General features: G+C 38.8%; 1 protein-coding gene across 2 annotated transcripts in view; it reads left to right on the top strand.

Annotated features, from left to right (window-relative positions):
* FHDC1 (FH2 domain containing 1) overlaps positions 1–6,381 on the top strand; it is a 51,962-nt gene extending 45,581 nt beyond the window's left edge. For both annotated transcript variants that reach the window (XM_081959603.1, XM_081959604.1), the window contains exon 12: positions 2,315–6,381. In XM_081959603.1, coding sequence (XP_081815729.1) covers positions 2,315–4,288 — 1,974 coding nt within the window. In that variant the 3' untranslated portion in view covers positions 4,289–6,381. The remainder of the gene's footprint in view (positions 1–2,314) is intronic.
* Positions 6,382–12,093: the final 5,712 nt, after the last annotated feature.

Genomic DNA, 12,093 nt, shown 5'->3' with positions numbered 1-12,093 from the left:
TAGTTCACCCCATTGTTTCTTGTCACCTTTTAAGAGTAGCTCCATCTGCCAAACTGCCCTGGCCTGTAATTCACCGTCAAGGCCAAGTCTTCTACCAGATTTTATTTCCTCCTCTTTTCAGTTTAGAGGATTTACTTTTGCAATCCCACTGTGGTGAATCTCAACAATCTGAACAAGTTCTACTGCCATCTTGTAACATTTCCACCAGGGTTTCCTGGGAATTTTTGTAGACAACATTCATAGACAGGAGATGAACCCTTTACAATAGCATGGAGAAGGGGCGGTCTAAAAATCTAAGAAATAAATAAAAAAATAAAAAAATAAATGGGATACCTTGGCTTTTCTTCCCAAAGTAAAACAACAGTTTGGCTTTTCCATCAGTAAAATATATACTTGGTTGCTGTTTTTTAAAAATTAGTAATGAGGTAGTTACCTTTTTTTTTAAACTCCCAAATTTTAATGCTTGGTGAACAGCTTAGCATAGTTCTATCCCAGTGGTGGGTTCCGGATCCCGTTCCAACTGTATTGGTTGGAACGGGCCTGGCATCACTCACATGAATGTGTGCAGCGTGCGCACACACGTATGCACGTGCATGCGTCGTACCTGCCAGTGACGCCTCCACAAGCTCCCGCGACACTCCAGTTGTTCGGCGGAGCGTCACGCAGGCCGTGTGTGGAAGCGCCGAAGGCTTTAAAGGACAAGTAAGGAGCTCAGGGGGGCAGGGGGGCCCTCCAGAGCACCATACCGGAACGGTACCTGGCGCTCGGGGAGACTCCGGTATGCCCATACCGGGGCGTACCGCCTGCAGCCCACCACTGTTCTATCTTCCAGCTATCCTTCTTCTTCTGACATGGAGCTGCTTTTTCATTCTCAGTGATAGTGTCAGAACCCTCTGATCATATAGCTACCAGTTTATCTTATTTCACATTTGTTATATTGAACAATCAGTCCTTAATCCATTTATTTCATTCCTTCCAAATTAAACTTCTGCTTTTTGGTTAAATTAGACATAACACTGTCTGCCTTTTACGAAACTCTAATCTCCTTTGGAAACATAATTTTATTCATCAGAGGTCTGTCACGCTTATACTGGAAATGTTCTCACACCTTTTAATGGCCCTTGTCTAAAAAACTCTGAACTTTTGCCTCATTATTTTCCAAATGGTAATCACAACCAACTATCCAAAATTGTTTCTTAACAGCAATGTCAACATCAGAAGCATTCTTCTAGGGTGTTTCCTTTATGGTACATGGATATATGGGCTTATTCTCCTTCATTATCCAGTATTATAGGTTGCATCTTTTATCTCAAGGGTAACAGTCTCTTGAAAGCAGCCCTCTCTTCATTTACCTTATGGCAACCAAACTCCCTTTCAAGTAAGGCACTTGCCTATGTCTCTGTAATGATGAAGAATTACAGTTCTTCAAATGGTTATATGTGCATTCATACATTTCATCCTCCAGCTGACTTGGTTTCAAAAGATCTCTCAGATCTTCTGTTTCAGTCTTAGAATCTGAAGGGGTTCAATGGGAATTATATGTGTGGAATAAAACTTATATCAGGCGTTTTTATAAGCTGTAGAAGATTTTCAATGTGCAAATATGTAATCACATGTGTGAATGCCCAGATGACTACTACCAAACCTGCAGGTACATGAGAATTATCAATTCTTTCCAATCTGGTTTGTGTAAAGTATAGACTGGTGGATGAGCATTGTTTTACTTGCAAGTAATGGTTTTCATTGCAGTGTTTTTATGGCACAGAAAACCCAGATTTTTTAAAAAAGGCAAGAATCACATTGCCGTACCACATTAAAAGCATTTAAATGCTTTATAAAAGAAAACAATATGGGAATAATGCTAAGTATACTGAAGCATGGTTCATTATCCTACCTTGCATTTAAAATGTGCTCACATTCATAGAAAACATATTCAAATCTGGACATGAATTTTACTGTTTGTTTTGACTGGTTTGCTTATGTTTTCCTAATACATTAAATGACAACTTTAGAATTCTGGACAATATTATGACTGAGTTGAATGTTTAAAGAATGTTTGAGCATAATGGAATAAAATTTGAGGAGCATATAATAACCCACTTGCAGTTAGGCCTACGTATTTGCAATGAGGCATTCACAAAATATTTATTACTCCATTTCGTATTCTGACGGAAAATTATTACAGTGCTACTTTGTTTTTTTTAAAAAAATCAAGACTAAAGATGGGGTACAGGTAAAGAGGATTAATATAAGGGAAAATGTAATGTAAATAAGTAATTAATTCCATGATTATAAATATGTATTTTCTGAACAGGAAAACAAAGAAAGAGAGGTTCAACAACTTCAGCAGCTACAGCGACTTAAAGAGCTGGAGGACAAACGCCGGTCGTGGGTTGCTGCGGATATCAGTGCTTTTGGCAGGAGCAGTAGTGAAAATGATGTTGGTGCACTAACAAAGCGCGGACTTGAAGAGTTTTTACCCTTTTTGCAACAAAGACCCCAAAGTCCTTCTTACAGAAATACCAGCACAAGACGCTCTCGACATTCCTTGGGCGTGACTGCAGAAAGAGAACTCTTTACTTTCCTGGGTACCTCAAAAGGAGAAGATCTGAACAAGTTTAACAGCCTCCCTCGTGAACATCCTTGTCCAACAAGGCCAAGTGTAGCATGGTCAGAAAATAAGGAGCCTGAGGATGTCAGTTTCACCCATTTGCACTTAGACCAAGTTTCCAAAAACAAGGTCCGCAGTTACCAGTTTTTCCCATCTCAGGCTCAACATGTAGAAGATGCTGCCCATGATAACCTCTATAGCAATCAAGAGAGGTCAAATAATGACAAGTATGGGTTCAATGTGCCTTGTGTAGAATCCGGGGATGCAGTTCCTTGGGATCTATCAGTGGAAGAACATGAACATATTCCAAGACTGCATAAGTTTGACTCTCATGAAACAAATGATGTAGAGGATTCGTCTCCAGTTCATTTTGTGGCTGGAATGCAAGGCTTAGATGCTCAAGATGGTCCATTACACTCTCCTGGCATTACAGGAGATCCATCCAATAGAGAAAAGACTCATTACACAATTGAACATTCTGCCAAAACGATGAGTTACGTTAATGAAGCACTGGAACCTGATAGCGATAGCCCCATCTCTTCAGATGGTAGCATTTCAGGAACTAAAACTCAAGGACCAGTTTTCTTTGAATCAGATTTTGAATGTTCATTGACACTTGATCTCTCAGAAGATCAAAGTTCGAAGCTAGGTGGCAATAAAATGGATAACAAAAATGGTGCTAACTCCTCTTACATGAATGAACTGCAAACTGGTGATAATGCCATCTTTTCTAATGATAAATCTGACTGCAGCAATAAGTCTAGTTTTCCAAAGGAGAAATCAATAAGGAGCAAAGACACAGTAGGACCAAAGAGAAATTCCTTGAAAGACAAAACTTCAGGTACCACAAAATCCAGCACTGCCTCTCCAAATCATCCCAGACCTGTGAGAACTCTGAATTCATCAGAAAATGCAAGCATGAGAAAAGTTGTACCCATTTCTAGGTCCACTAAACCAGCATCTCCTAGTTGCCCCAAAAAACCAGAGGCTAAGCCTGCATCTCGAGACACGGCTGTAGCTGAAGCACGTCTGTCGCGTCGTAACTCCATCCGGGGTATTGTAGACGCAGCGCCAAAACCTCCCTATCGGCAGAGTGTATCAGTAGAAGAGCCAAAATTTCAGCATGGAACTTCACCTTCAAGCAGTGGCCATTGTGAGAAGGAGCAGCTTCAGCATAAAGGCTCTTTCAAAAAGCCCAGCTGCAAACCAGTCAGATATGTTCCCAAGTCCAAAACTGATGAAACAAAAATGTGCCGTTCTTTGAACAAATCTCAGGGCCCTGTGGATGCTAACAAAAGCACATCTGCCACAGCTCCCAAGGCACCAGCTCCTGTTCCGAGTTTTGCAAGAAACACAGTGGCCTCTTCGTCAAAATGCGCAAAGGTGGATTTGCCCTCTCCTTCCAGAGCCCCACCTCTCACAAGGTCTTTGTCTCAAAGGCTACCTCGAATGAAAGTAACAGCCGCCTCTGATGATTTTAACCCAAAGGAAAACGGTGGGAGCACACTGAAAAGAGCCAACAGTGCTAAAATTATCAAAAGAAACACTGACAACAGTGACCTTCTTAGTGTTAAAGCAGACCCTGCGCCGAGGGAACAAATAATGGAAAAATCAGGATCCTTTAAATTCAAAGATGGGAGTCAAACTACAATTGGGAAACTATTCAATCACTTCTAAAGCATAAACGCATTTGTATCGTTTGGCAATATGGAATGTGAAAACCAAGTTTCTCAATGCTAACTATTTTTGTTATGAAAAGATTCTAAACAATCATGCTGTATTTTGTTATTCGGTAGAAACTAAGGTACCTTGTGCGAATCCTGAGGGATGCCTGAATTGAATGTATTTCAAAACTACTGTGATGGATTAGCTGTAACTAAGATCCCTCGTCATAGGGAGATAGTAGCTCTTCAGGAATTTAGCATGCTAAAACTGATTTCCTCAGTGTTCTGCCTGACAAGACCTCATCTCCAAGTTAGCTGGCTTGAGATGAGATGAACTAGAGTTAATTACACGTAAAAAATATTGCAAAGTTGGGGACGGTTATGCTAACAAATTCTTTCATGCAATGAAAGGCAGGGAATTCAGAATTAGAATTATGGCCAGTTGTTGTATTGTCACTGCTTTTCTGAGAATGCAGTCCTGAAACTTTTTTTTTTTTTTTTGCAAAAAGTACGAAAAATACACATAGGTCATTTTAAACACTTGAGTTCAAGAATAATGGTGTCTATTGCAGAGTCCATTGCTGGCAATTGGACACATGGAATTTCTGGCCTACTAAGCGATAAAAATGGAACACTGCTGGCTTTGGAAGGGTTGTGACTTCACAACTTCACATAACTTCATCTAAAGAATGTACAGCATGTCTTCGGTTGTGTGTGTGTGTGTGTCTTTTGAAAGGAGGGAAAACTCTGCTGGGCAGAATTTTTATTATCCGTGACTGTAGCAGAGCTGCCTTGCATGTACAAATAGAATACTAAAAAGGAATGATTGGTGTTGAAATTAGTTGGTTAGCTGGAAGCCATGGTGCTCAGAAACCACAAGTAGTAGTTAGAGAAATGTTTATGGTTGATTTGGCTTGTCTCCGTCATGTGCAAACTTGCCAGCTTTAGGTATACATAAGTGCCATATTTATGATACCTATCACAAATGCTGCAGCTTGAAACCTGCAAGGGATGTAATCTTTTGCAGAGCACTTTTCCTACCAGTTCTGGTTTCCATTGATTTTTAACTATGCCACTTACTTGAATTGCTGCTCCAGTTAGGAAAATCCTTCGGTTTCCTGATGCCACTTTCTTTTAAAAAAACAAAAAACAAGTAGGCTTGAAATGTGCAAATTTTCTTTTAAGTATGACAAAAGGCTCTTTTGCCTCAAGTGTGGGTTTTAACATTCCTTTTTAAACTTCACTTATAGGTGTGTGTGTGTGTGTGTGTTAGTATGTTATTGTTAGAGAAATAGTTCACTGCATGAGAGACAACACCAGGTCAGGCTAAGATACAGAGAATGAGGAAAAACCTGTTAATGTATATTTTGCATTCTCCTTGGTCCCTTTCCAAATAAATATTGGGCGGTGAGGTTTATAGGGAAAGTGGCTGTTCAGCCTCTTCATTTAAGCAGCTGCCATTTTATTCATTGATGAAATATTGTGAAAACGCAAATAATTATTAATATTTGGGCAAGTAATGTTAGTTATCAAGCCATGTTTTTAGCATTTTTAACATTCCCACTCTTTCTCCTATATGTACATCAGTCCTATGTAATTTTCCCAGACACTGAACGATTGAAATGAATAATTTTGCAATTTCAGCTGATGAGATTGTGTTTTTCTGTGACTGAATTATTTTTTTCTCCCCAGCTTGTTTGCCAAAATGCCATCAAGTGTATAGTTGAGCCATCACTTCAGTAGCATGTCTGGCCAAACTTCCTTATGGTAAATGCTCTTTGAATGGTATCACTGCTTTTGATTTTAGCAGGTTCTTGAGTTCTCCTTCCTCCTCCATAGATAAAATGCAGTAATCTGTCCCTTTGGCTTTACTTACATTCATTTTATACTCATCTGCAAAAGCAGGTGGTGGATTTTTATTACCTTTTGATGGTAGTGATCTTAAAAAGAGAAAATAATGTAAATGTTACTTGTTTGGAAACTGTAAGTAAATTTCTATATAAAAGTATATGTACAAATGAACTGGATGTATTTAATGGACCATTTATACATTTCTGAGTTTATCTTGCTAGTTTAATAAAGTTCCCATTTATGGGATTTGTGCTATATGTTTCCATTCTTCCACTGTAATTTTGCTTAGCATTTTGGTTGGCATTCTAGTTAAGACCCTTGGTGGAAAGAATTGCCTTGAAAAAAATTAATAAGTTTAAGTGATAAATTGACCATTGTACATTCAGCATTTAAGCTATTCTGAAACTAGATAAGAGATGCCCAAGGGAAGAGTGCCCAATGCCTGTCTTTTGATCATAAGGAATAGCCATCTTGGATTATCCAATGTTCCTGCTTCTTGCAAACCACTTCTTGTGGAAGAGTCCCTGGCAGGATATAACTGAAAACAGAAAGAAAATTTAAGAGGTGTTTAAGCTTAGGGTTTGAGGGATACGTTGGCTCAGTGGCTAAGACTCTGAGCTTGTCAATCAGAAAGGTTGGCAGTTCGGCGGTTCAAATCCCTAGTGCCATGTAACAGAGTGAGCTCCTGTTACTTGCCCCAGCTTCTGCCAACCTAGCAGTTTGAAAGCATGTAAAAATGCAAGTAGTAAAAATAGGGACCACCTTTGCAGCGTTCCATGTGCCTTCGGTGTTTAGTCATGCCAGCCACGGAGATGACCATGGAGACCTCTTCGGACAGTGCTGGCTCTTTGGCTTTGAAACGGAAATGAACACCACCCCCTACAGTCGGGAACGACTAGCACATATGTGCGAGGGGAACCTTTACCTTTAACTAAGTTTAGGGTGCAAATACTATTCAAGATAGCATATTCTTTTAGGGAAATTATAGTCTGGATGAGGTATTTTCCCTTCTAGTTTTAGGCTTGGTTGCCTTATGAATATGTAAAAATTGACGAGTCTGAATTTGCCTTTGCATTTGTTTGTATTCACTTGGAATATTTTATCTATTGCTACATAATTTCAAGAAGGGGAATTACACACTTGTTTAGACAGGATTGGAAGCAGCATATGACACAGATTAGGTTGCTGTTTCATAAAGACAAATCATCTGAAATACAAGTTAAAAACACAATTGCCTTATAAACAAGCACACACAAAAATGGTAACACAAAGTAACAACAGCCGAATCCAGAGGATACAGCACAAAAACACTACAATTGGAAACGGCAACAACCGATGAACAAAGTCAAAACTGCCAAAGGCTCTTTTAAAGAAGGTAGAGTTGTGTTTCAAGCCTGCCTTTCTACTAAACATCCTGGTGTGGTACATCCACTTTGTTAATGCCAAAAAGTTTTTGACCCTAGAGTGTTGCACGGACTCAGCCCATTGTGATTTGTTTTATAAATTGTTTTAAGAAATCATGGTTTAATACAGTATGTCAGCCCAACAAATTACTTTGTCACTTAAATTGTTACAGAAATTTAACAGGGTTTTTAAGTTACAAATTTTACAATAATAAATAATTCTATAGAATAACTATGTAGAATTTATGTAGAAAACTTTAAAATCTATGATAGTCTCAGATATTTTCCTTGTCATTCCTGGTTTTGGTTTGGAGACATGTCAGTATTCTTATTGCTAGCCTGCTGCATAATAGTGATCACATTTTAACGAGTTTTGTATTATTTTCTTAAGTCATTTAACTCTCTAAAGGTTTCAGATGTTATTAATATATTTTTGGAAATTTCACGTATTCCATCCTCAAAAGTCTGCCTCAGAAGATTTCTTGAAATGCTTAACTAGCATCTCCCATATGATGACTGAATACCATAATAATTATATATATTTTTAAATGTTGCTCTTTGGGGGGGGAAGCCCCAATTACCAATTTTTACTAATTGCCTAATTATTTTCTGGTTCTTAGATAACATTTTATACTCCTACACAAATACAGATAGATATAAACATAAATGCATGCGTTCATATTCTTCTTTGAGTATTTTATTTATTTATTAAATTTATATGCTCTCCATCTCACAGACGAGCAACTGTGGGCAGTTTACAAATCATAAGACAGCAATATAAAATAAAACATTTAAAAGATTAGAAATTAAAATGTTAAAAGTTAACAAAAAACTAGACAAGAAAGGAAACACTAAAATGTAATCTTCTTAGTATGCAGAAACATAGGCCAAAAATGCAACAAAATTAGTCCTATTGGTCTGATTTCTCACACTAGCATTCTTAGCTTTGGCTATATGAGAAAATATAAAAGTCAGCTGTCACTCACCTTAGGAAACATTCCACCAAAAAAAAGAAGAAGCAAAAATGTTTCTGTGATCTGTTAACTTCCTTTCATGCACTTAGCTTATTGATTTTACTTCAAAGATAAGATAGCCATTAGCATAATGACTTCATTTTGGGAGAGGCCTTGCCGATGCAGAATCATCTTTTAGCAAGGGTAGAGTTTTCAGATGGATAGCAGTTGTGTCAGCTTGTTAGCTAAGATTTACTTCATAGTAAAGAGTGTGGGAAAATTCCACTTCATTGCTAATGCATTCTTAGAAGAAACACAGCTGCATATTCATCCTTTGAGTATTGCATAGGCTCCTAATATTGGTCGTCATACCTGTTTTAAGGTTATTTTCAAGTAATCTGAGTTAAGCAAGATAGATGTTAAAGTACAGGTAGTCCTCAATTTACGAATACAATTGAGCCGAATTTTCAACTGCTAAGCAAGATGATGCCATTTATGATCTTTCCTGCCACTGATACGTGAATCACTACAGTTGTCAAGGTAGTAACATTGTTGTTAGGTAAATCTGGCTTGCCCATTGACTTTGCTTGTCAGAAGGTCACAAAGGTGACCCGGGATATGGCAACCGTCATAAATATGAGCCAGTTGCCAACCATTTGAATTTTAATTATGTGACCAGGGGATGCTGCAACAATCTTGTGAAAAACGATCAGTGCTGTTTTTTCAGTGCTGTTGTAATTACAAACCATCACTATACAATGATTATTGAATTGAGGACTACCATTTGTCAATTTTAAAGGTACTTTTGAATCCGAGCTAACTCAAACTCTGCATTTGCAAATATTGGGAGAAAATAAAAACCAAATTCAAAGCTTCATGATAATGGTAAGATGAACTAATTGTGAAATAAAAACATAAGGGAGAATATACTTTTGGCCAGAATATAATCTATTCTGTATTGGTGATAGGATGCTTTGAAACAAAGGTGACTGTTAGATTGGGTAATGGATAGGCACACACAGGCTTAAGGGTAACAACAGCTCTTTATTAAGTACAGCAAGTGAGAACAATCCAGCGAAGGTGGAGTCTGACATCAGCCCTTTTATAGGGAGCTGTCAGACCCTTCGACCAATAGGATTAAACCTTTGTTCCCGCCATAGCAGAGGACCTTGGTGGAAACCACTAGTTAGAACAAGTATCTAACAGTGACACTGACAATCACTTCTAGCTTTCAACTCATTTTCAATAAAGAAAGAGAAAGAAGATTATAGAAATGGAAAAAGCAACCCACACTGACTTTATGTGAGGCCTGAATTTGCATGACATGCTGACTCTTTCACCACAATACTTTTAATTGGATGGGAGGAAGATTTTAATATATTGTGGGAGAACCAAACAAACTAAATTTAGTCTGACCCTTTTCCACATATGATAAAATTGTCCTGTTACAGGAGTACTTAAAGGTAAATTCATCTGAGCGTTATCCAACTGCTAAGGACTACATAGTTTTCCATATAGTTTTCTTTGCAGAGTTACATGCCATTACCTCTTTCCCAAATGTTCTTTTCCAGTCTCAAGCCTACAACCCAGGTTTTTCATCAGTTTCCCATTCCAATTTCCAATTAAGCAAATTAGAACTTGTTTTTTGTTTTTTTCACCTCTCCGATTAGCAAAACTAGCTACAAATCAACACCCTAACCCAATAGGATTTCAGAGGGAATCTGGGATATTCTTGAAATTGTGGCATAGTGCTCATCCCAAGCACCAAAGCCTGTTGCTGCTTGGGATGAGCATGCGAATAAGTTCGTGGTTATATGAAATCATCTGTGCAGACTGTCTTTGTTTCTGGATCCCAGAGGTTCCCCTCATTTCCAAAGGAACCTCAAGAGATGAAGTGGCACAAGAGATGCCCAGAAAGCTGCTGGAGAAAGCTAGCAAGGATGTATGGAGGGCTTTCTTGTGAAGGAAGGAAGTTTCATTTACTTGTTTTTCTGCTCTTGTTGCACTCAGGGATATTCAGATAGTGGACTTTGTTTTGGATTATTCAATCCCTTCTAGATACAGCAGGCTGGGGAAACCCTTGCAAACCATTGTGAGAACTTTTTTATGTTGCTTGGATCCTCATGGAGTTGGATTCTTGTTGTGCGGGTCCTATCTTGATTATCTGGAAGGAATTCACGCCTATTAGTCTTGATTAATGGTCCTTGGGCTCTATGTTCTGCCTCTTGTGTCTTAGATCCAGGTCGCACCTGACTGATCAAAGTCACTTGGGAGATATGTGGTTGAAAGCAGGTAGTGATGAATAGGTCTCTGATTTGACAGAAGTGATGATGTGCCCTCACCTCAAAAGGCCATAGCTGAATCCAATTGACTTTGACAATTTTCATCCAATCTCTATTTTTTTTTTATTCTTGGAAAAGCTTGTTGAGAAGATAGTAGGCATACAGCTGCTTAAAGAAGCAGATTATCTGGAAATATTTCTGCTGGATTTTAGTCTTAAAATAGCATTGATCACATTTACAGATAGCCTCTGATAGCTTGGATGGGGTAGTGTGCCCTCCTTGATCTCTCAATAGCTTTCAATACCATTAATTATGGTGTCCTCCTAGGGTGGAAGGGAGTGTTGAACACTATTATGGTGTTTTTTTCCTTACTCAGGGACTGGTTCCTATCATTGGTAAGGAAGTCCTGCCCTAGACTCCTTCATTACAGAATGCCTCCGGGCTTCATTCTTTCCCCACTCCTATTTAACATCTACCCACAGGAAGCTACTAGGTGAGGTCATTCATTAGTGCAGAGTTAAGTACCATCAGTATGCTGATGATTTTGAGCGATACATTTCTGCCCAAGGCTGCCTAAGTCATGTGGTCAGGATTCTTTGTCAGTGCCTGAAGGCTGTGAGGTTCTAGATGGGGAAGAAGACTCTGCATGAGATTAGTCTCAGATATTGTTGATACATAATGGGGAGGGGGGTTATCCTTCTGGATTGGTGACTCATTCTCCAAGATCAAGTGATAGGTGTAACCAGCAAGGCCTTTACACAAATTGTCTAGTGAATCAATTATCCCATTCTGGAACTTCTGGTCACAGCACTACCTCACTGGATTACGTCAGTGACTCTTCAGTGGTCAACCCTTGAAGAGCTTTAGAAGTTGCTGCTTGTCTAGGATGTAGTGTCACGGACAGGTCAATCACTACAAATGTCTAAGACAGGGGTGTCCAAACTTGGCAACTTTAAGACTTGTGGACTTCAACTCACAGAATTCCCCAGCCAGCTGGCTGGGGAATTCTGTGAGTTGAAGTCCACAAGTCTTAAAGTTGCCAAGTTTGGACACCCCTGGTCTAAGACAACTTGCCACAGCCAACTTGCCACAGGACAGCTCACCAAGGGACAAGAGTTACACTAATATCATAAAAATAGTGGAATAGAATCAATAAAGAAATGATTCCAAAGGAAGGACAAAATGAAATGTGAACAACAAAAGTTAAAAGAACTTTTTAAAATTATTTTAAATAATTCAATTGAATTGTTGATTTGTCCCATGGCGGGTTGGCTGTGGCCAGTTGTCCTATTCTGTCACTACATGAGCTACACTCACTCCCACTCACTC

Source organism: Natrix helvetica, assembly GCF_964273705.1.
Source record: "Natrix helvetica genome assembly, chromosome: 7".
In the NCBI taxonomy this organism is placed as follows: Eukaryota; Metazoa; Chordata; class Lepidosauria; order Squamata; family Natricidae; genus Natrix; species Natrix helvetica.
Note: the sequence above shows the minus strand (reverse complement) of the source record. Positions and strands in the feature narration are given on the sequence as shown.